Source organism: Vespa mandarinia, chromosome 15 (genome assembly GCF_050613455.1).
Source record: "Vespa mandarinia isolate Hongniang chromosome 15, ASM5061345v1, whole genome shotgun sequence".
Taxonomy (NCBI): domain Eukaryota; kingdom Metazoa; phylum Arthropoda; class Insecta; order Hymenoptera; family Vespidae; genus Vespa; species Vespa mandarinia.
The window spans coordinates 420510-445181 of NC_140824.1; the positions used below are offsets into that span (position 1 = coordinate 420510).

Here is a 24672-nt window from a genome sequence, read left to right on the forward strand (position 1 = left end):
TCTAATTTCATAGATCAGGATTATTAGAAAAATGAGGATATATTATTTGTAAATATAAAAGTTTTGTTTTAAAAATATATGTAAAAATATAAATACATAAGGAGAAAACAGTTTATTTTTATAAAAACAAAAAAAGAACAAAAATTATGTAAACCTATTCCAATATTAGCGAGTGGAAGTGTTAATATTAAAAAACTTTAAAAAATATTAACGCAGGTATTTGAAGCGAGCAAAAAAATACACAAATCACACCATCTTCGATAATATTACTACCAAAGATGACGAGATTCACTGTAGACGTTGCAACTCCTGCCGGATTCGATGCTCTGCAAGAATACATTCCTGCATCTTCTTCTTTCACCTTGGTAATTTCCAAAGTAGCTGTTGTTTCAAATATCGTCATAATATATTTTTCGCTTGCATGAAGTTCTTGCTCATTTCTATACCAAGAAATTTCGGGAACTGGATTACCGACGACGGTGCACGTAAATTTAGCGGGTTGTTCAAGTTCCGCAATAATTGGTTGTAGCTTCTGGATGAACCTTGGCGCAATTGTTTTATCTTTATCTATAATCGGTATATCGACTTGTGTATGTTGTCTACGTCTTCGCTTAGTTTCTTCTGTGACACGTTCCTGAATTACTTTTTCAACTTTGTAATCATCTTGGACAATTTCTTCCGGCTTCTTATCGGTTTTGATTATCTTTTCTTTACGAGTTATTTGGAAATCTTGAACAGAAGTAACAATGTCTTCTGCAATTACTTGCTTCTCTTCGACAATTACAGGAGTAATATCTTCTTTAGGTTTATCTTTCTTCTTGGGCTTCTTCAATACCAAATCGGTGCTAATTTCTTCCGTTTCTTCGGGTTTCTCAGGAGCTATTTCTAATTTTATTGGTTCTGTTTTAGATTTCTCTTTCTTTTCTGGTTTCATCTTTATTGTCTCAACAGTTACTTCCTCTACCACATCTTCTCTTTCTACGGCTTTCATAATTGGTTTTTGTTCTTCAGGTTTCAATTTCTTCGTTACATCTTCTACACTTTCGATGACCTTTTCAATAATATCCAACGATTTCTCATCTTTTTTTGTTTCCTCTGGTTTCCGTTTTATTTTTCTCCAGGAAATTTCAGTCTTTTCAACAACCTCTACATCTTCCTTTTTCTCCTCGTGTATTTGTTCGACCTGTAGAATCTCTTCGGTTTTCTTCTCAGGTTTCCTAGCTTTTCGCCATGGCATTACCTTTTTCTCAGTAACTTCTATTTTCTTTTCTTCTGATACTTCCGTAACCTTTTCAGGAAGTGGTTTAGGCATTATAACTTCTCTTTCTTCAATTACAGTTGCTTCTTTCAATTCAGATATTCCTTTTTCTTCGTGTATTTCTGTTATCATCTGTTCTTGGTCAATTGGTACTACAGTAACCTCTTCTTTAAAATCAACCACTTTCTTCGCTTTACGAGTCCGTCGCCAGGGTAAAATACTAATTTCATCTGGTTTCTCTTCATCAGGTTTTTCAACAACAGCGACAGGAATAATCTCGTCAGGTTTGGCTTCTTCGGGTTTCTTTTCTTTTATGAGAGGTTTCAACTTTACCTCTTCTGGTACTTCTACTTTAGCTTCCTTCTTCTCTATAGGCTTCAATGTTATCTCTTCTTTCGTTTCTTCATCTTTAGGAATTCTTTTAACAGGTTTTAATTTAACTTCCTCTGGTTTAACCTCCTCTGGAACTTTTTCTTTTCTGACCGGTTTCAATTTAACTTCCTCTGGTTTAATCTCCTCTGGGACCATTTCCTTTCTCACAGGTTTAAGTTTAACTTCTTCTGGAGCCTCTACTTCTGGTTTTTTCCTGTCTATAGGTTTTAAGATTACCTCTTCTTTTGTTTCTTCCTCTTTGGGAATTCGTTTAACAGGTTTCAATGTCACTTCCTCTGGTTTCACCTCTTCTGGGATCTTTTCTTTCCTGACCGGTTTCAGTTTAACTTCCTCTGGTTTAATCTCCTCTGGAACCTTTTCTTTCCTCACAGGTTTAAGTTTAACTTCTTCTGGAGCCTCTACTTCTGGTTTTTTCCTGTCTATAGGTTTTAAAGTTATCTCTTCTTTTGTTTCTTCCTCTTTGGGAATTCGTTTAACAGGTTTCAATGTCACTTCCTCTGGTTTCACCTCTTCTGGGATCTTTTCCTTTCTCACAGGTTTCAGTTTAACTTCCTCTGGTGCTTTTTCTTCTGGTTTTTTCCTGTCTATAGGCTTCAGAGTTATTTCCTCTTTTGTTTCTTCCTCTTTAGGAATTCGTTTAACAGGTTTCAATGTCACTTCCTCTGGTTTCACCTCTTCTGGGATCTTTTCCTTTCTCACAGGTTTCAGTTTAACTTCCTCTGGTTTCACCTCTTCTGGGACCTTTTCTTTTCTCACAGGTTTAAGTTTAACTTCTTCTGGAGCCTCCACTTCTGGTTTTTTCCTGTCTATAGGTTTTAAAGTTATCTCTTCTTTTGTTTCTTCTTCTTTGGGAATTCGTTTAACAGGTTTCAATGTCACTTCCTCTGGTTTCACCTCTTCTGGGATCTTTTCTTTTCTGACCGGTTTCAGTTTAACTTCTTCTGGAGCCTCTACTTCTGGTTTTTTCCTGTCTATAGGCTTCAGAGTTATTTCCTCTTTTGTTTCTTCCTCTTTGGGAATTCGTTTAACAGGTTTCAATGTCACTTCCTCTGGTTTCACCTCTTCTGGGATCTTTTCTTTTCTGACCGGTTTCAGTTTAACTTCCTCTGGTTTAATCTCCTCTGGAACCTTTTCTTTCCTCACAGGTTTAAGTTTAACTTCTTCTGGAGCCTCTACTTCTGGTTTTTTCCTGTCTATAGGTTTTAAGGTTATCTCTTCTTTTGTTTCTTCCTCTTTGGGAATTCGTTTAACAGGTTTCAATGTCACTTCCTCTGGTTTCACCTCTTCTGGGACCTTTTCTTTTCTGACCGGTTTCAGTATAACTTCCTCTGGTTTAATCTCCTCTGGAACCTTTTCTTTCCTCACAGGTTTAAGTTTAACTTCTTCTGGAACCTCTACTTCTGGTTTTTTCCTGTCTATAGGTTTTAAAATTATTTCCTCTTTTGTTTCTTCCTCTTTGGGAATTCGTTTAACAGGTTTCAATGTCACTTCCTCTGGTTTCACCTCTTCTGGGACCTTTTCTTTTCTGACCGGTTTCAGTTTAACTTCCTCTGGTTTAATCTCCTCTGGAACCTTTTCTTTCCTCACAGGTTTAAGTTTAACTTCTTCTGGAGCCTCTACTTCTGGTTTTTTCCTATCTATAGGTTTTAAAGTTATCTCTTCTTTTGTTTCTTCCTCTTTGGGAATTCGTTTAACAGGTTTCAATGTCACTTCCTCTGGTTTCACCTCTTCTGGGATCTTTTCTTTCCTGACCGGTTTCAGTTTAACTTCCTCTGGTTTAATCTCCTCTGGAACTTTTTCTTTCCTCACAGGTTTAAGTTTAACTTCTTCTGGAGCCTCTACTTCTGGTTTTTTCCTGTCTATAGGTTTTAAAGTTATTTCCTCTTTTGTTTCTTCCTCTTTGGGAATTCGTTTAACAGGTTTCAATGTCACTTCCTCTGGTTTCACCTCTTCTGGGATCTTTTCTTTCCTGACCGGTTTCAGTTTAACTTCCTCTGGTTTAATCTCCTCTGGGACCTTTTCTTTCCTCACAGGTTTAAGTTTAACTTCTTGTGGAGCCTCTACTTCTGGTTTTTTCCTGTCTATAGGTTTTAAAGTTATCTCTTCTTTTGTTTCTTCCTCTTTGGGAATTCGTTTAACAGGTTTCAATGTCACTTCCTCTGGTTTCACCTCTTCTGGGATCTTTTCTTTCCTGACCGGTTTCAGTTTAACTTCCTCTGGTTTAATCTCCTCTGGAACCTTTTCTTTCCTCACAGGTTTAAGTTTAACTTCTTCTGGAGCCTCTACTTCTGGTTTTTTCCTGTCTATAGGTTTTAAGGTTATCTCTTCTTTTGTTTCTTCCTCTTTGGGAATTCGTTTAACAGGTTTCAATGTCACTTCCTCTGGTTTCACCTCTTCTGGGACCTTTTCTTTTCTGACCGGTTTCAGTATAACTTCCTCTGGTTTAATCTCCTCTGGAACTTTTTCTTTCCTCACAGGTTTAAGTTTAACTTCTTCTGGAGCCTCTACTTCTGGTTTTTTCCTGTCTATAGGTTTTAAAGTTATTTCCTCTTTTGTTTCTTCCTCTTTGGGAATTCGTTTAACAGGTTTCAATGTCACTTCCTCTGGTTTCACCTCTTCTGGAATTTTTCGTTTCGTGACCAACGTAATCTTTGTCTGATCTGGAATTTCTTCAATTTGCTTCCTCGTTTCAGTTTTTAATGTTTCTTTGTCTTGCTCTTTAGGAATGTGTTCTACTGGAATTTCAATTTCAGGTTTACTGTCTGGTATTAGTTTTGTCGAAAGTTTTCTTCCACGCCTCCAAGGAAGCTCGGTCTTTTCTTCGACCTTTTCTCCATTTACAAGCTGTTCCGATCTTTCTGGTTTCAATTGTTCTTGCGGAATTGGAGCGACGGGCTTAAGCGTTGGTTTCTCCATTTCCTCTTGTTCAAGTGGTCGGCTACTACGTCTAGTAGGTTTTAAACTTAACGTTCTAAAGTCTTCGATTACCTGTTCGTCTTTTCTAATTATTTGTTTCGTTTCTTCTACTTTTGAAGGAATCTGTTCAATTTCCGGTAATTCCGGTACAGAAGGTTTTGTTTTTACTGTACGACGCCAAGGCGCACTAGAAGATTCCAGAGGTGCTTCCTCGAGAGTTTCCTGTGGTCTAATTGGCATGGTAATTTCTGTTTTCTTTTGTGGCTGTTTCTTTTCTTCTTCTTTTTCTTCTGGCTTTTGTCGTATAACAGGTTTCAATATTACTTCCTCCTGTACTTTTTCTTCCTCTCCTTCTTTTTTCTTTGTAATTGTACGACTCAATTTTTTATCACGGAGCCAAGGAACTTGAGATATTTCCTCGCTAGGACTTTCCTGCTCTTTAGGTACATCTTCCTTCTTTGGCTTTTTACCTCGAATCCATGGAACAGCTGTCTCTTTTTGAGTGACTTGTTCAGTCTCTTCTATCTTATCAGTTGTTATTTTAGTATGATCTTCTTCTTCAACGTAAGGTGCTTTGTCTAATGGTTTCTTTCCTCTTATCCATGGTACTGGTGTTTCTTCCTTAACTTCCTTCTTTATACTTTCTATGTCTCTGTCAATTTGAAGAGTAGTTATATCTTCTTTTTCCTCGAATGGCATCTTTTCTTTTGATTTTTTAATACCCCTTGACCACGGTACAGCTTTTTCAGTTTTTTGTTGTTCTACCGTAATATCTTTTTGAATATTTAAAAATTTGCTGTCTTCCTGCTCTTCGACATATTCTGTAGTTTTGTCCTCTATCGTTTTCGTGATTTTCTTTGTCGTTTCCTTCTTTTCTGGCTTTATTGATTTTAATGGAACTTCTTCGAGGGTTTCTTTTATTACTTCCTTTTTGTCTACCTTTGTCTTCTTTAATGTTACCCTTTCTTCCGTCCAAGGCTTCGTTTCGGCTACCTGAGGTATTTTATCTGTCTTTTTAATTTTAGATTCAGTTTGGACACTTGTTTTCGTATCAGAAGTGACAGTCAATCTTGTTGTATCCTCTTCCTCGGTATATGGACCAGTTTCTTCTGGTATTAATTTCTTTTCGATTGTTTTATCTTTTATGCTTGGTTTCTTGATATCAATCGTTTCCTTTTTCGGAGACTTCAAATCGACCTTTTCGACTTCCTCTTTAGGAATGTCTTTTTTATCTGGTCTTGCTTTCTTCAACGTGATTTTTTCTTCGGTCCAAGGTTTAGCTTCAACTTCTTCCTTATCTATTTTTTTTGTTTCTTTTACGTCAGTAGATAGGCGAAGTAATTTGATACTCTCTTCATCGCGATATTCATCCTTTCGAATGTCTTCCTTAGTTATTTCCGTAGTCGTTTTAGTGACTGCCTTGAGATCAACTTCTTCGAGAATTGATTTCTGCACTTCCGTTTTAACAGGTTTAGTCGGTTTAAGTTCAACAGTTTCTGGTGTTTCTTTGATTAATGCTTTTCTTTCGACCTTAGCTTTCTTTAAAGTGACTTTTTCTTCCGTCCAAGGTTTAGGTTGTTCTACTTTTTCAGCAACAATTTTTTCTTTTGTAATTCTCTTCTCTTCGGATATCTTAGATACATCTAAAAGTGTGGTGTCTTCTTGTTCTACGTATTCGACTTTATCATCTTTCTTCATAACTGTCTTTTCCGTTTTAGCTGGCTTTAATTCGATTTCAATCGTTTCCTTCGAAACTGGCTTTTTAACAGGTTCGCTTTTCTTAAGAGTAATTTTTTCTTCGGTCCATGGCTTAGGTTTTTCTTCATCTTTCCTGAGAATCGATTCATCCACCCTGCGTGATAGTTTTAAACGTTTAGCATCTTCTTCCTCAACGTACACATCTTTTGAAACTTCATCGACATATGAAGTCTCAGAGATCTCTTTCCTAATTAACGTTACATCTTTGGTTACTGGTTTCAATGTTATCGTTTCCTGACTAGGTCGTCTTATCTCTATTTTATCAATCTTCGTAGGCTTGAGTTCAACTTGTTCCAATTTTTCTTTCGGAATGTCACGCGTTGTTTGAGGGGTCTTTTTCAAGACGATTTGTTCTTCCGTCCAAGGTTTCTTTTTACTCTCAACCGATTCCAATTTGTCCAATGATACATCCCTCGATTTTGGTTTTTCCCTCCTCCAGGGAGTAACATTCGTAGGTCGAGGTCGGTGACTTACTCGACCTCTTCGCCAAGGTAATGATTCATCTCCGGGTTGAAGAGGTAAACCCTCTTCATCCAGAAGCAATGGTTTCAATATTACATCCTTCCCTTTTTCTAGACCATCAAAAATTTTCTCCCCAGCTTTTAAACCTGGGCCCGATTCGGCAGGGACCTCGTAATAAGTCCCTTTCCGTTCTGAAAGGTCAGAGTCAATTCATGATTGTATTTCGAGTAAACGATTGAAGATTCAACACTCTTAGCACACTGATGCATTTTCAACAAAAAATTTGCAATGCTAATCATAGCTTTAAATAATAATATTTTTTATATTATGCGTCGAAGTTTTATTTAACAACACAAAGCATATAAAAACGGAATATAAATGAAAAATTTTGGCTAACGATGAAATCATTCCTGTGCAGTATAATATTTTGTAACTTTATGTGTTCTCAAATTAACACGCAGATAAAAGAACGAATACGTTCGAAAAGTCATGCATTGTAATTTTGGACACCAGGAGCAAGGTATTGAGCCAAATTAAGTACGCAAGAAAGAGAGAGAGAAAGAGAGAGAGAGAGAGAGAGAGAGAGAGAGAGAGAGAGAAAGAAAGAGAGATCAAGGCAAATCGCCAAAATGTCGACCTTCGACCACCAGATTTTAATTAAAATACTTCAAACAAGTATCGCACACCATTGATTCACAAAGGTGAAAACGATAAAGTAAGATGATGCAGCGTTTTAAAGCGAAGGTAAGAACGAATAGGAGTAGGGAAAATAAGGAACGAATAGATTATGTTTCTTCGGCTACAACAAAGAAATAAAAGTGACAGAAGTGAAAGTGGTGGGAGGTAGTCATGATGCATAAGCGATGTTTGCAAGATCCGAAGGTTGGACAAATCTGAGAAATAGTAGTGGGGAGATCCGACGTACGATGACGTCTTACGCACACCTCTGCCTCCAACATTAGGCTACCCTTAATAGTCATCTACTGGAAGGCGAAGATGAAGAAGCGTAAGAACACTCGCAAGGATAAGAAGAAAAAGAATAACGATTTTTAATGCTTATTCTTTTTACGCTCGCTTTATACACTCTTTTAAATTTCTTTTTGATCTTTTTTTTAAGGTGTTCTCTGTGTGTGTATATTTAAAATTGTGCTTCGTTAATAATATCAACGAGTGCATTTAAGTGTGAATGAAAAACAATTGTGACAGTTTTGACAGCTTCGGCCGTCTTCGATCAAACCACACGTCATTTATTTCTTTTTTTTTCTTTTTTTTTTTTTTTTCGTACTCGGTTTGATCGAAGTACGGCCTTAATTGAACTGGACACGTCTGTTCTTGTTTTGTGAGAAACCGTTGCGAAGATAGTGCATCGATTTTGAGACGAATTTTGTGCTCTTATACAACGTGGTGCTACGGAATAATATATAAAAGTGATCGCAATTTCTCTGATTGTTTTGTTTGTTAACAGAAAGTTGACGAATCGTTTGGTTATTCAAAAAATTATAATATACGTGGTCAGTGCTGATCATTTCATACTTCTTTTATTTTTCTTTCAAAAAACATCGTTTGATATATTGTCGTTAAAGCGATTAAACGATGAAGCGCCTCTAACGCGTCTTGTTTCGCGAATTGCGTGAACGGGGGCAGTGATCTACTATATTCTACCGTGTGACACATGATATTTATTGGATGAATCATTTACGATTGGAGTGGTCATGTATAAAAATAAAAATAAAGTCAGCAGTCAACGTCTAGCAGTGCGTCGTTGCCCCTGACCCTGTTATCCTTGTCTCAACACCCACTTAAAACTTTCTGTTTTATGATATCATCGTATTTTTCTATTTTATTTTATTAATTCGTTTTAATAATCATCTTTTATTCGAATTATCGAATTATGTTTATAACGAATTTGTCGATTTATAATATTAGAGAAGTAATATACGCTTTAGATTGAATTGATTTCTCTTATTTGCTCGTTAAGAGGTTCTCGAAAATACGAATCATAATATCGTCATCTAAGGACCTCCTCGAGATAGGCAAAGAGAGATTCCTCGAATGCGTACTAATGTCTAACCAGAAATAATTTGCTCCCGCAGAGTACGCTGACACGCGCTCTCCCGTATTATTTCTGGCTACGTTGAATCACTGACAGCTGGTAGAGCCGAAATAGTCTGCTTCGTCGGCCTGCTCCCTCCCATAGCGCGTCCGTAGCCGATGGTGCTTGGAGATCGAAGACACGAAGACACAAAGATGAAGAAAATAAAGCCCTCGATGAGATGATTCATCATCGAGTTGTTATTACTTTTCTTTACGTTGGCGAATACAGAATCTTGGCACATATTTTGTTTTTCAGGTGGTTGCCGTTTCAAGGTCGTCGATAGAAAAATTTCGACTTTCTTCTTTCGAATTCTGGCCCGCATTAGTTTGAAAATATTTAGACCTTCGCACCTTTCTCTTGCGATATATTAGAAATTTGTCGATGAAATTGATCGTTCCTTTTGAGAATATTCTCTTTGGATGTTTCTTTCCTTATCTTTTTTTTTTTTTTTTTTTTTTTTTTTTTTTTTTTTTTTTTTTGATTTAGAATAAGAAATAGAACGTTGCATGAAGGAATGCGAAAGAGAACGATGTCGTTCCATTCACGGTACATGGCAATGCGTTATATCCGGCTAATATTCCAAGCATTGAAACGCAAGACGAACGGATTACATATCCAACTGAAATACTTGCATACCATTAGATCCGTAACATTGCCTTCGCTAGAAGATATCTTTTTGTAAAGATCGGCGAATCGTATCTAATAGAAGATAGAAATATGATTTGGCTAGACGTAGCCAAAGTCAGATATATAATCCGTTATAGATATGTTAAAGAGAAAAAGCAGGCGAGTGCTAGAGCAGGAGAGCTCTCATGAATTTACAGAGTCTTCGTAGAGTTTCGTATCGCAGGCCAAATATAGTTAGGTAATGTAATACACGTCACGTGGTCAGAAATAGCCGAAGAAGAGGGCCTAGGAGGGTGTGCACACGGCACTGACGTGTCCGCTTGCCTCTCCTTTTGAAACGACCGAAAGAGTAGAAACTACCGAGGAAAATACGTTTTATCTTAAGGCGAGCTCTCTTCACGCTCGTTAAACTAGCTACCGAGGGAAAGCCGATACTTAGAATGTTAAAAGTCTCATCTAACGAATGTTCCAATATGGCCATACATTTTCACGTTTCGAATAATCCTGAAAATCTTAAGAACAATTTTACAAGCTGTTCTCTGAAATAAACTAATCACTCTTTCTCTGTCATAAGCTATGATAAACTGGAATTACCTATTGGAACTAAATTATGTTATTTCTATTCTATTTTCTCCCCATTTCATTTTTCTTACGGTCCGCGTACCACGCCTGCTTTTTTCTCCCCTTCCCACCCGCTTACGTTATATTTCGTGTATATACACAACGAAAAAAACGCGCTGTATAACTTTATCTTTTTTTCCTTTCTCTGATTAAAATGCGCTTTATCGCTCTCTTAATCGCGTTAATTCTCTTAATTAATTTATACATTGGTCTAGCGGCAACGTCCGCCGAATCGATAACAAACCAGACGTGGACGTATTTTCAATTCGTTTTTATTAGACTTTTCCATTGTACAATAATAAATAATCGATTAGTAAAATGTTAGCTAATAACTTGACAACGGAGTGCATAGAGAAACGCTTTTAATTCTTTTTTTCTTTTTTCTTTTTTTTTTTTTTTTTTTTTTTGTTCTTTTTTGAGGGAGGGCGGGGTTTTTATCATTAGCGCGATTGTAGTTATTCTTGCTTAGTGATGTTTATCGCACGAACGAAAAAACGATTTACACATTTCTATGTCTATATACGTATAATTATCTTCTAACATTATATGTATCTAAGATGAGAAACATTGACAAGATGCTACATCGAACGAGTAAACGAGTTTATTATAATTCATCGTTGTTTTCATCGACGTATTTTCGACGTTACTTAACATATATTTTCCTTCCCATTCTTCTGATCTTTCCAATTCCTTTCATCTTTCTCTGTATATTTATCATTTTTTATATTTACAAAGTATAGTATTTAGATTCTATCGATCTATCGACAGTTCGAAGCACCACCTATACAAGTCATCTTTCTTTTCATTTTTTTGTTTCGTTTACTTTCCTTTTTATTTTTTTAACATAGGACATGAAGACGTACGTAGGGTGAGTCTCGCTCGTTAATTAACACCTTTTTTCACCCTACGTTCGTCCTGTCAAAGAAAAAAATCCAAATATTTGGAATTCTTTGCTACAATCCTTTGCACGTTTCGTCTCATCCTTTTTCTAAGCACCATCTTCGCGATATCTTCTCCGTTTGAAAACATTTCTTTCTTTTGTTTCTAATTGGTCAGAAAAGAGAGATAAAGAAAATAGAAAAAAAAAAAAAATAAAAAAAAAGATAAACAATTCATCGTAACCTCCATTTTAATCATTTGCCACTTAGCTCGTTTCACTCGCTCGTCTACTTTCAAACACGACGAGTTAGTATGAACTCCCCGGATTGTGCGAGAATTTTAATTAAGTGGATAAGGGATGAGAAGAGTATTTACGGACTCGTGTGGAGGGTTCAAAAGGAGAATGGGTTATATGGTTTTAGAATAACGCAGTAAAAAGCGAAAAAATAAATATACGCACGATACCATTTCATGGATCGTGACGCACATAGAAATCCATATTGCATTTAAGACAATAGCACGATCAACCGAGAGAATAAGGAGATCCTATATGAATATATTTTATCAAAGATTAATCACGCAAGACTACGATTCTATCATCTCACTTGTCATATGGATTTCTTTGGCAGTTCTCTAGAGGTACGTTTTCGTCAATCCAATCGCGTTTCGTGTTAGCAATTGAATTTGTACTTTTTTTCAGTTCTTACTTTTGACGATGAGTTTCGCAGAGGTTTCTACGGTACCGGCTGAGGTCGTAGCTCTGCAGCTGAAAGTGCCAGTGTCCTCTTCGTAAGTTGTTGCAATTAACAGTACAGCATTGTTGCCCTCGTGAATCATCTGGAAAGGTAACAACATTTTTTCATCAGCCTACTGATTCGATATCGTTGATAATCTCGTAAATAAAAAATCGACAAGTAGAAGCTAAATAGAGGTCTCAATAGATCTTACCTGAAAATCGGGCGACTGAGGTATAAGGGCACCTTCCCTGTACCATTGAATCGTTGGCTTTGGTTTCGCTGGAGTAACCTGAGTTTTAAATTGTGCTGGTTGTCCCTCCGAAACTATTTGATCTTTCAGCGGCGATAATTTTGGCAAAACATCAGCCGCATCTGGGGCTAAATGAAAGATAATATATATATTTAAAATTCTTTCTATATCTTCCATATTTTCTATATTGATTTAAATTTAATTCATTTCTTCATCATTGATCTTACCAAGAACTCTCAAATTTGCTGAAGTAGTAACATCGCCGGCAGGATTTTTGGCAATACATTTATAAACACCTTCGTCCTCGGGAAAGGCCTCTGTGATTTTCAAAGTACAAAGATCACCATCTTTTTGCATTTGGAAATACTTTGATGGCTTGATAACCTATAAATGTCCAAATATACATACGAATGTCCTTTAAAAATTCTCAAAAAATTACATATATTTTACTTGAATTTACCTTATCGCCTTTCTTCCACTGAACAGTAGGTACAGGCTTTCCTGTTATTTTGCAAGCGAACGCCACGGACGTTCCTTCTTTAATCGTTTGATCTTTAAGAGGTTCCAGAACCGAAGGTGCCTTCTCTACACCAGGCGTTGTTGGTTTTGCGGTTTTTGTTGGCGACTGAGGTCCACGAACCGTGCATTCGGCGTCGCAACGTGCCTCGCCGGCGCTGTTGATAGCAACGCATTCGTATTTACCTGAATCATCTGGTATAGTTTCCAAAATAAGAAGAGTGTAAATGTTATCCTCTTCCAAAGTTTTGTAACGGATATCAGCCGTCACCTTTTTGCCGTTCTAAGGAAAAGAAAAAAAAAAAAAGAAAAACAAAATTATCAAATAATAGTTTTTTCCTTCATATAAAAAAACAATTAAAAATAAGTTGCCGATAATAACCTTCAACCAGTAAACGTCTAAAGGTTTGGTACCAGTGACTTTGGCATCAAAACGGGCCAATTGTCCAGTTGTTACCGAAGTATTTTGTATGGTAGATAGAAAACTAGGTGGTACGACTCCACCTCTTCCAGGTTGTCTTCTACGTTCCTCGACAACGAGATTGGCACTGCATTTAGCTTTGCCTCCACGATTTTCAGCGATAACGGAAAACACTGCAGAATCTTCCATAAAGACCTGACGAATAATTAAAACCGACTTGGTGCTGAACGTGTAGATTTGAAGATCCGGTGAGTTCTGGATCGGGAAGTCTTCTCTGTACCATTTTACGGTTGGTAATGGATCTCCATCGAATTCAACCTCGAATCTCGCTTGTTCTTGTTCAAAGGCTCTGCATGGTTGGATCTTCTTCGTGAAAACTGGCGGTTTCGCCGGTTTCATTTGTCCTTGGACCACGCGTTCTTGAGTCTTGGCCTTGTGCTCGACTTCCGTCGTTTCAGTAGCTGTTATTTTCCTTGTTATTTCTAAGTCACCCTTTACCTCTTTCTGGGTCTGTTTTTGTTTTGCCACGTGAACCTCCCGTCCATGGACCAAAGATTCAGAAGGTTCCGGGGGAGGTCTTCCTGTGCCCTTTAAACGCTCAGTGTCGATATCTACCTCAGTTACATGCGGCTTTTTCGCGAATTTAGGTTGTGGTTGAGATGTCACTTGAGTTGTTTCTTGTATTTTCGTGTCTTGCGTTTCACTGAAGTAATCAAAAAATTTGTTTCATTGTTAGAAACTTTCAGAAAAGAGAGAATTTGACGATAAACTTTCGATTATACTTACAGACTTTCCTGATATTTCTGAGCCATTCCTTTAGCCACAGAATGAGATACCACTTTGTCACCAGGAATGGCGAACTGATGGGAAGTTTCTCTCAATCTAGATTCCTTCAACACTTGCTCCTCTTCCAAGCTCATCAACTTTTGATAATAGTCCTCGTTCTTTTTGTTCTTTACCGATTTCTGCCATTCGGCTTCAGGTTCTTTAAAGACCTTTTGCCCAAGATGTTCGGTCGCAATCTCAATGCCTTGAGAAACGGTTTGGTGACGTTCCTCGAACACACGCTCGAGTTCTGTGTTCTGTCTCTCCGACTGGTATTGGGTTAGCCCATAATCGTACCAAGCTAGGGAAGAAATAGGTTAGACCTTCGTTCTTACGTTGTCGCAAAAACGACAACGTATGCCGATTAAATAATAGTAGCTTCGTCTCGTTGAGGTAACGATAACCCTCGTAGATACAACGCATTCTTTGCTTTAAATTCGTATAGCGATGATGTATTTAGTTTATTCCGTTGAAGATTTATAAACATAATTAACGCCTTTTTTTCATCAAATAACGTTGTATCTCTACGAGTGATTCATCGGGTTTATCGAGAAAATCAGAATAAATACGACACAGTACTTCATTGGCGATGCAACACATTTCTATGTTTCCAATGTAGTAGGAAACAAATATTTCAAATTCGAAATAATCGGAGACATAGGTGGACATTCAAAAGTTCATTCAAGTTAGAATACATGGTTAACACAATTTGAGCAAAATCTTTCTTTCTTTTTTTTCTTTTCTTTCTTTTTTTCTTTTCTTTCTTTTTTGCATTTTTAATAACGTCAATAACATCGTACACTTAAATCGATCATTCTGTATCCTTCGTCTTGAGTGAAGGTTTCGTGACCTCGATTTCCCAAAGGCGTATCATGGAAAGTGAAAGTGCAATTTTCGTTAATTAAGTATATATATATATATATATATATGTAATTCGTACCACCATTCATTGAACACATTATTGAGACACGTAATAAGAACATGTAGAGAAAGAAAGATGGATTTGAATTTAACGTTGTTAGATAGTTTTTTAGGAGATGGACCAACGAGGAATCAATTTTAGCAAAGTAAAAATAAACACATGTGAGCATACTAAACTAAATCTAAAATAATAAAAATGAAATTAGAGAGAACACGATAATTGGACACACTGAGGAATACGGAGCTCTGCTTGAACATGATTAGAAAAAAATATTTTGCCAAAATACGCGAATGTATAAATAAAACGTAAATAAATTTACGTAATTTACTAAAAAAAGGACGATTAAATTAGAGCTAAAAAATAACCGTCTTCTCCAGTGTAACGTAGATAGATTGGTGGTAAACGCGGAGAAAAATACACCTAATACTTTTCTCCGTGTTATATCTTCTGTTTACATCACGCACATTCGTGAAACATAATCTGTGTGTAGTGATAATAAATAAATAATACGAATGCTCTATCCATGACTTATCATACCTGAATTGCGTTTATCCTTCGCGCTATGCGTAATTCGAAGGTGTCATTGCTCGAAATTCTCGTCCGATTTCCAAAGCCCAAAGAAATAGAAGAAGCTGGTAGCGTGAAGGTGGCGAGGTTTGTCATACAGATTAGGAAATATGATGAATCGGAATGGGAATAGGAGAGAGCTAGGCTTGACTGTGTTCCAATTGTCTCAAGTGTCTTTTGTGCTCGATTGAGAGAAAAATGTATGTGTCGTATCGATATATTTATGTACTGTGTTGCGATTGTACGCATTGTACCTTTCTGTTACGATCATTTTTTATTGATCGCGTGCAAGGTTTGCATCTATTGCATTTGCGTGTTGTATTATTGTTCGATATGCTAAGTATTGTTCAGTTTGCTACATGCATTCTTTGTCGAAAGCTTCCTCGGGCAAACGATATAATAACGAATAATAATCGTAGAGAAGAACAAAATAGAGTTTTCATATAAAAAATATTGATAAGACAAAGAATGCAATTTTGCATATTTGTAAGAGTGTTTCCACTGTAAGAGTGTGACAACTTACGTCTAGGTGAATTCTTCAATACCCCACGATAGTCGTCGCTTCGCTGCTTAACCGTTAAGAAAGTTTCTGTACGTGATTCCCCAACGGAACTTCTTGCGATTACTTCGACCTTTCCATGATCGTACTGTCTAGTCTTTGGTATATCAAGATGATACATGCCGTCGTAGGTTAATTTGTAACGCGATCCCTGCAACACGATATTAACACCCCGTATAACTAGAATATCATAATATCGCAATCTAACCAATTGACAAAAATAATAAAAAAAAAAAAAAAGAAAAAAAAAACGCATACATTAACGACGGTGTGTCCATTGAGTATCCACATAACTCGTGGTCTTGGGTGGCCTGTAACGCGACAACAAAATCTGGACCAGTCGCCTTCTTCAACGGTAACTGGTTCTGGTTTGCTCACAAACACTGGTGGTGCACGTACTTTTTCTTCTTCGCCCTCCTCCTCAGGAACACTATGAAAAGAAATCAATCGATATTTTGATACAATCGAATATTATTGAAGTAAACAGTATATCTATTCTCATGAGAATTTACATCTGCCATGCGGCTTCCATTTCTCGTATTTTTTCAATACTCTTCATGCCCTTTGGTAATTGAGACTCGTAAATGATACCAGGTTTTCCTGCGGTTCGAATTATCGCTCTAGTTTCATCCATTCCATACAAGTTAGTCGCTCTGCAGAGATACTCTCCGCTATCTTCCGGATACACCCAACCAAAGTTCATGGCAACGTAACCGAAGTCGTATATCGGTGTAAATCTGTTCTTTTGTGGAAGTGGTTTGCCATTGAAGAACCATTCAACTTTCATATTTGGATCACCTACTGGTGCCAATTGACATTCGAATTTAGTGCTGTTCATTTCGACAAGTTCCGTTTGATCCTGAATTTGTGTAACGAAACGCGGTGGTTGTTTCTTATCGGCATCATAGAGATCATCTTCGGTCAAGTGAACTTCGGATGTATATTTTTTAATAGTCGCTTCCATTTGCATCAAAGCTTCCGATTTCTTCATGCCTTTTGGTACTTGGTTCTGGAGGATGATACTTGGAAGTTCTGAAGAAAGATTTTATACATATACAGATTTTTTTTTATATTTTGAGGATTAAACAAATATGAACTGAAAAGAAAAGGATTTCATACTTTTGCAAGATACAGATGCCTTAGTGGTATCTTCTCCAAGATCATTGATGGCCTTACATACGTATTCACCAGAATCCTCAGGATATACATATAAAATGTCCATAGATACGAAGCCCATATCATATACAGTTCTATATCTATGCCCTGCAGGAATAATTTTTCCATTTCTATACCATTCGATGCGTAAATTAGGATCATCTTTTGGTTCCACTCGGCATTCGAACCTAACTGGTTCTGATTCGTCGACTGTAGCCGACTGAATTTGAGTAATAAAACGTGGAGGTTCCCGTGGTGCTTCTTCGACAGGTGGTTCGCTGATAGGTCCACGTTCTAATTCCTTTAATTTTTCACCACTCATACCCGATGGTAGTTGTGAATCGAAATCTATTGTCTTTTTAGCTATAAATAGAAAATAGACAGTATGAAGTTTAAATCTTATCGACATCTTGTGTCTTTTAAATATAAAAATATGCATTTTTTACGTACATTTACAAGTGATGGTTGCTTTGGTAGTCGCAGTACCCCATTTATTCGTAGCTCTGCACACGTATTCACCGCTGTCTCTCGCGTACGTATAAGACATATCCAGTGAAATAAATCCAAAGTCATTAATTTGATGTACGCGAGAACCAGTTGCGAAAGGTCGACCATTGTGATACCATTCAACGCGCATCGTCGGATCACCGACCGGTTCGACTCTACAATCGAAGTGACTTGGGCCAGATTCCTCGACCTCGATATCTTTTAATTCAACTATGAATCTCGGTGGATTAGGAGTTTCCTCTTCCGCAAGGATTTCATCTTTCTTATAAAGGGATTCTTCTAGTTTTTGAATACTTTCGGTACCGGTCTTGAAATTACTAGGCAATTGTGGTTCTAAAATAATACCTTGACGACCACGAACTTGCAACTTACAGGACACCGTAGCTTCTCCGTGACGATTGGTTGCCTTACACGTGTAAAGGCCAGAATCTCGTTGATAGCAATTGGCCACTTCCAAAATGACAAAACCAAAATCATGAATGGTTTTTACTCTGGTACCAGCTAGAAGAGGCTTTCCATTATGGAACCATTCAACTCTCATGCTAGAATCGTTGATTGGTACGAGCCTGCATTCGAAATGGGCTAAGGAATTCTCTGCAAGCGTTAAATCCGATGGAGTAGTAATGAATTCTGGTGGTTTTCCTGTATCATCATCGGGACTTGGTTGCCCAGGTTCGTTTCCAAGACCTTCGAGTTCAGCTATTTTATCTATTGTACTCTCCATGCCTTTTGGCAATTGTGATTCAAGAATTATACTGCGTTTTCCTGTACACTTCATAGTACAAGTAGTTACTGCTTCACCGTAATCGTTAATTGCTCGACAACTATATTCTCCGGAATCTTCAGGGTAAATTGGTGAGATCTCCAAAATAACGAAACCGAAATCACAGAATGTTCGAAAGCGTGAACCTGTTCGAAGCGGTTTACCGTTCCAGAACCATTCGACCTATAAACACAGTTTTTATTTAAAGTTAAAAGTTATAAAAAGTTATAAAAAGTTATTAAAAGTTATAAAAAGTTAGATAATAAAAAGTATATTTATATCTTATATTTGAAAATATATTTTACCTTTAATCTTGGATCATCCGTAGGCGTAAGTCTGGCTTCAAAGTGAGCACTTTCTCCTTCCCGAAGACCATCGATGTTGCTTAAAGGTACAGTAAAAACTGGAGCTTTTCCACGTTCTTCAACTGTTTTCTCGTCTCTAGTACGAATCATAGAGTCCTCGAGGGTTTGGATTTTCTCTAAACCACCTTCCATTCCTTTTGGTAATTGGGATTCCAAAATAAGGCTGGATTTTGAAAAACATTTCAATGTCGCTTTGGTCGTATCTTCGCCGTACTTGTTGAAGGCTCTGCATTCGTATACACCGGAATTTTCTTCGTAACAATAAAGTATGTCGAGAATGACGATACCGAAATCATGGAAAGTTCTATAACGATGACCGTGAGGTAGCTTTTTACCATTGTAGTACCATTCAACTTTCAAGTCTGGATCATTAACAGGAGTCAGTCTGGCTTCGAAATGAGCAGATTGTCCTTCCACGAGTTTTGTAATGTCTGCAATTTGCGTGATAAACTTGGGTGGTTCGGCAACAGGAGTAGTTGGAGTAGTCGGTTGTTCACCGCCGTAGCTTTCAAGTTCGCGAATTCTAGCGAGAGAATCAGGTTGAAGAGAATCTAAGTATACTCCACTTTTTCCGAAACATTTAATGGTCGCTTTCGTATAATCTTCGCCATATTTGTTGCTAGCCTTGCACACGTATTCTCCGGTGTCATGCGACATAACTCCAGCAATATCCATAACGACGAATCCAAAATCGGAAACCATTTTGAAACGAGAAGAATGTCTAAGAGGCTGTCCATTGTGGAACCATTCGACCTTCATATGTGGATCGCCCACAGGGATAAGAGTACATTCGAAATGTACCGATTGTCCATCTTTAAGACCTTCCAAGGACTGTATATGAGTGGTGAATTTTGGTTTTTGTCCCTTCGACTTGTCTACGCATTCGAGTTGAACGCTTATCTCCGCTTTACCCCATTTGTTCGTTGCTCTACAAGAATAGGTACCCGAATCTTCAATTTTAGTTCCAAGGACTTCCAATACGACCATACCAAAGGCGTAAACGGTTCTAGTACGATGACTAGCTTCTAATGATTTTCCATTGTAGAACCATTCAACCACCATAGTCTGATCGCCCGTTGGTGTAAGCGATGCCTCGAAATGAGCTATCTCACCTTCCGATAGATTAGTCAGGTTCTCGAATTGTGAGGTGAAAACGGGAGGATGTCCCTCTTCGCTTTCGGGCAAAGCACCATCCTGCCGTTTCAGAGATTCCTCGAGGTCTTGAATAGCTTCCAGACCTTCCTTGCCTTTTGGATGTTGAGATTTTTCGATAATACTTTCTTTAGTCGAACAATATACGGTCGTAGACGTAAACGCTTCTCCAGCTTTGTTATATGCTTTACAAGTGTAAATACCAGAATCTCTATCGTAAACATCCGTAAGATCCAAGGTAACAAATCCAAAGTCGCTGGTCATTTTAAAACGAGCTCCATGCTCCAAAGCTTTACCATTGAAATACCATTCGATCTTCAAATTAGGATCATCCTTCGGTTCGACCTGTCCTTCTAAATGAAGAGGTTCAGATTCTCCTAACTTGAATTCCGGTTGAAGAGGTACGGTCCAAATTGGTTTGGGATATTCATGTTCCGGTTTATCATCCGGTCTTCTATATTTCGATAAATAAGCGTCTTCGGCTTCTTTAACTTTCTCCAATCCAGCTTCACCTTGCGGATGTTGAGTCTGCAAGTAAATACTTTGTTTGCTGATGCATTTCAGGGTACCCGATGTCTGTGCCGTTCCCTTGGAATTCGTTGCCTTAACCGTCACGATGCCTGAATCCTCTTCGTAGCTATGTGTAATGTCGAGTGCAACATATCCAAAATCGTAAGTCGACTTAAATCGTGCACCAGTTGGTAGTGGCTTTCCATTCATGAACCATTCAATTTTCATAGTTGGATCTTTTGATGGTTCTACGTTACACTCGAAATGAACGTTATCACCTTCAACACATTCTACATTGTTCAAGTGCGTTATGAAAACTGGTTCTTCGTACACGGGTTCTGGTTGCTCGGTAGTACCGATTTGTGGTTGTTCAAGAGCATCAATTTTGGGTAATGCGTCTGGATGAAGAGTATCTCCAAGAAGCCAGTGGCGATCCACAATTTTCAAACTACACGTAGACACTGCCTCTCCAAGTAGATTTGTAGCTTTGCAGGTGTAAATGGCCGAATCGTCTGGTCTTAGACCGTTGATGGACAGTGTGACTAAGCCAAAATCAAAGGTACTACGTAATCTTGTACCAGTTTGTAGGGATATACCATTTTTGAACCATTCTACTCGCAAATTAGGATCAGCTCTTGGCTCTACTTGAGCTTCAAGATAAACATGTTGTCCTTCGACCAATTTATCATAACTTTCCAGATGTTTCGTGAATACCGGTGCTTGTTGAGGTGTTGTATCAACGAACATCTCTGGCACTTTATTCATCTCCGCTTCCTTGAGTTGAATCTTTTGCCATGCATCCGGTTGTATACTTTGAGCATCGATCGCAGACCGTGCTTTAACTTTGAGAGAAATCGATGATACGGCTTCTCCGCTTTTATTAATAGCTTTACAAGTATACACCCCAGAATCTTCTGGTATGACTTTCAATATGTCCAATGTTACATAACCAAAATCATGATTGACATGGAAGCGAGATCCTGTAATTTATAACAGACATTAGTATCTATTAATCGAAACTCAACCACGGGAATAATCTAATGATTGAGGATTTAAAACCTACCCATTTTCAACTCGATCCCGTTCATATACCACTCAAATCTCAAACTAGCATCACCCACGGGAACGACTCTACATTCGTATCTGGCAAGCTGACCCTCCCAGAGTTCTGTAGGTCCAGTTAATAACTGTGTAAAGATAGGTTTGTCGAAAACCTTATCTGGTTCCTCCGCTCGGCTAGGTCCTTTATCAGCTTCTAATTGAGCAATTCTACGCTGTGCTTCAGGATGTTGGGTATCCAATTGAATACTGGCTTTAGCTATAATATAAATTACATATAAATAATTAAATCTCTGATTTAAACTCGTAAGATAGAATAAAATTTGGAAAAAGAACTAACTCTTAATTTTCATCGATGCTGTAGTAACTGCTTCTCCAAGCGGATTGGAAGCACGGCACATGTAGACGCCTTCGTCTTCATCGCGAACATGCGTAATATCCAATGCCACGTATCCAAAATCGTGAACCTTCGTTATACGGGAACCTGTAATAGATCGAAAAATTATTCGTAGTATCAAGGATTAAAGTAATAGTCCGAAGATTAAGAAAATTTCTCTCGTACTTGTTTCCAAAGGTACTTCATTTCTGAACCATTCCACTTTTAGAGTAGGATCGCCAACAGGTATGAGTCTACATTCGAAGTGAGCTGTATGGCCTTCGGGTATAGCATCGATATTTTGCAAGGGCTGCGTGAAAACGGGTCGTTGTCTCGTTTGTGGTTCTGGTATGTCTGGCCTTTTCCATGGCTGTTGAGCTTCGAGTTCGCGAATCTTGTCCATTCCTTCTGGTCGTTGAGAATCCAAAATGATATTGTCACGCGGTATCACTTTAAGTTCGATGGAAGATACGCATTGTCCAAGGGCATTTATAGCTTTCACAGAATATTGTCCTGCATCTTCGGGTACTGTGTGACTGATGTCCAATGCCACATATCCAAAATCAAAGGTCATGTGGAAACGAGATGCCGATGGTAATGGCTTGCCATTGTGGAAGAATTCGATTCGAAGATTGGCATCGTGAAGTGGTTCCACTTGGCATTCAAAGTGAGCTGTCTGACCTTCGTAAACTTCAGTAGTGCCCTAAAAAAAAATAATCATCCATTTGCATTTAGACGATTTGTGCTATTGTTTTTTTTTTTTTTTTCTTTTTTTTTTGTTATTGTCGTAATTCTTTGTAATAATTCGTACCCTGAGCTCAGAAACAAATCTCGGTGGTGTTAATGGAGGTTCCTCTACTTCTAATCGAGCAGGATGACCTTGAGCTTCAAGTTCACGAATCTTTTCGAGACCGTCCGGATGTTGTGTGTCCAAAAGTATACTGCGACGAGCTAAAAGAATACAAAAATACAAGATAATTTATCAAGTTATTAAATGTTTCGTTTTAATAGCAATTAAAATGTTAAAAATTTTTTTAATTCTTGATTTCTTACGAAAGGCTACTAACATGAAGAAATTTTGTTCTTGTTATCGTCGAAATCTAGTATGCCGCATATGAGAATGTTTGTTAGAATCATGCAATGTCATTCTAGTTTGAGGAGAACATATTTTCGTACCAAATGATTTTTTACAATTATATGCCCTTGGTTCGATGAATTTGCAAGGTACTAAGTAACAATCCTTTCGTGTATTTTGATTAGTATCAATGGATTTTTTAAAATTTTCATGAAACTTGTATCGAGATGAGGAAAAACGTGGAAACTCATTTTTGTGAGTTGAGTGGAATGCTTTTTTCTGGAGGTGGAATTCAGGAGGACGATGTTTATTTGATTTTGCTGATCATGAAAATAGATAAAAGATTAAGCTCTTCGAAAAAATACATTGATTGAAATAAAATACTTACAGCCAACTTTAATCGTGCACGTATTCACTGCTTCTCCAGCCAAATTCGTTGCTTTGCACATATAAGTTCCTGAATCTTCTGGATAAGTATACAAAATATCGAGAGCGACATAACCAAAATCGTGTGTGGTACGGAAGCGATGACCAGTCCTTACGGCAACTCCATTTACAAACCTAGAATAGAATATTATTTAGATTATTATATTATAATATTAAATCGCAGTGTAAAAAATATTTTTAAAAAGTACCATTCGATCTTCAAATTCGGATCGTTGATCGGTTCGACGCGACATTCCAAATGAGCGTGTTCACCTTCCTTCAAATGATCCAGGTTGTTCAATGGCGTTAAAAATACGGGTTTTTGATGAACCACTTCCTTTTCGACTTCTTCTTTAATTTCAACGGTTTCTAATTCTCGTATCTTTTGTAAACGTTGAGCATCTAGGGTATCCAGGAAGAGACCTTGCTTAGCTGTAAATAAGAAAATTTCAACTTTAAGAATAATATTTTCGATATTTCATTTTAATTTCAATTTTGGTAGACGTCTATGATTATGTACTTGTCAATTTCTCTGACAGTTCTTTTGACGTTTCGATGTTTTTCGTTTGTTTTGAAATACATTCATACTATTAGGCATTATATGACATGTAATGTATATTAATAAAATAATGCAAAATAGAATAATTTTCTTCTCTTTTGACTTACAGTCTACGCTGATGACGCACGTGGTGACAGCTTCACCAACAGCATTTCTGGCTTTACACATATACGTGCCAGAATCTTCAGGATAAGCGTAAAGAATATCCAGAGCGACGTATCCAAAGTCGTAAGTGGTCTTAAATTTGTGTCCTTGAGGTACGGGTCTTCCATCTCTGAACCATTCAACGATCATCGTGGGATCATTAACTGGTGTCAATGTTGCTTCGAGATGAGCGTTCTTCCCTTCGGGTAAGTGTTCAATATTCTTCAATGGTCTTCCAAATTTAGGCTTCTCAGCGATTATGAAATCTTCTTCCTCGGTACGTTTGTAACGAGAATCATCTTCGAGATATTGTATCTTCTTAAGAGCACTTTCGTGTTGGGTTTCGCGGATTATAGAGGAGCGTGCTGAAAAGTAGCGCATCGTGTTACATTGGAGGATATGACAAACAAAATATCCTGTATACATTTGTAGAAAGTCATTCGCGTATGTGGAATGATGCTTGCAAGCAATGAACAAAAAGAAGACATATATGCACAACAAGACAAGGAAAGATCATCACTTAATGACTAAACCGAAAAAAAAAGGGAATCTATACAAGAGAAATCCACCTACTGTCCCCGCATACAGTATCAACAAGAAATCTTCGCTGCATCGGCACAAATCTATTGATAACTCATATCCAATTATAATTTGTAACAATGAGTCGAAGATCGATGTTGGAAAAGCAAAATACATATCGGAAAGAGACAGAAGCATAAGCTAGTACCTATCGATGCAAAATGCATTATCGTGTATGATTGATATTCGATCGTTC

At 37.6% G+C, this 24672-nt stretch overlaps 1 protein-coding gene across 11 annotated transcripts in view; it reads right to left on the reverse strand.

Moving 5' to 3' along the window:
- The window catches only part of sls (sallimus), an 82241-nt gene that overhangs the window by 44725 nt on the left and 12844 nt on the right, over positions 1-24672 (reverse strand). For 7 of the 11 annotated variants that reach the window (XM_085661474.1, XM_085661475.1, XM_085661467.1 and 4 more), the window contains exons 21-40: positions 23861-24262; positions 23404-23626; positions 23157-23329; positions 22505-22644; positions 21880-22396; positions 21658-21801; positions 21322-21576; positions 18537-21238; positions 17412-18414; positions 16926-17324; positions 16319-16838; positions 16065-16236; positions 15771-15957; positions 13720-14059; positions 12895-13636; positions 12457-12795; positions 12224-12380; positions 11958-12124; positions 11717-11846; positions 274-6978 (exon numbers count right to left, since the gene is read on the reverse strand). In XM_085661474.1, coding sequence (XP_085517600.1) covers positions 274-6978; positions 11717-11846; positions 11958-12124; positions 12224-12380; positions 12457-12795; positions 12895-13636; positions 13720-14059; positions 15771-15957; positions 16065-16236; positions 16319-16838; positions 16926-17324; positions 17412-18414; positions 18537-21238; positions 21322-21576; positions 21658-21801; positions 21880-22396; positions 22505-22644; positions 23157-23329; positions 23404-23626; positions 23861-24262 — 15417 coding nt within the window. The remainder of the gene's footprint in view (positions 1-273; positions 6979-11716; positions 11847-11957; positions 12125-12223; positions 12381-12456; positions 12796-12894; positions 13637-13719; positions 14060-15770; positions 15958-16064; positions 16237-16318; positions 16839-16925; positions 17325-17411; positions 18415-18536; positions 21239-21321; positions 21577-21657; positions 21802-21879; positions 22397-22504; positions 22645-23156; positions 23330-23403; positions 23627-23860; positions 24263-24672) is intronic. The other 4 variants (XM_085661477.1, XM_085661473.1, XM_085661472.1 and 1 more) reach the window with 3 other exon arrangements.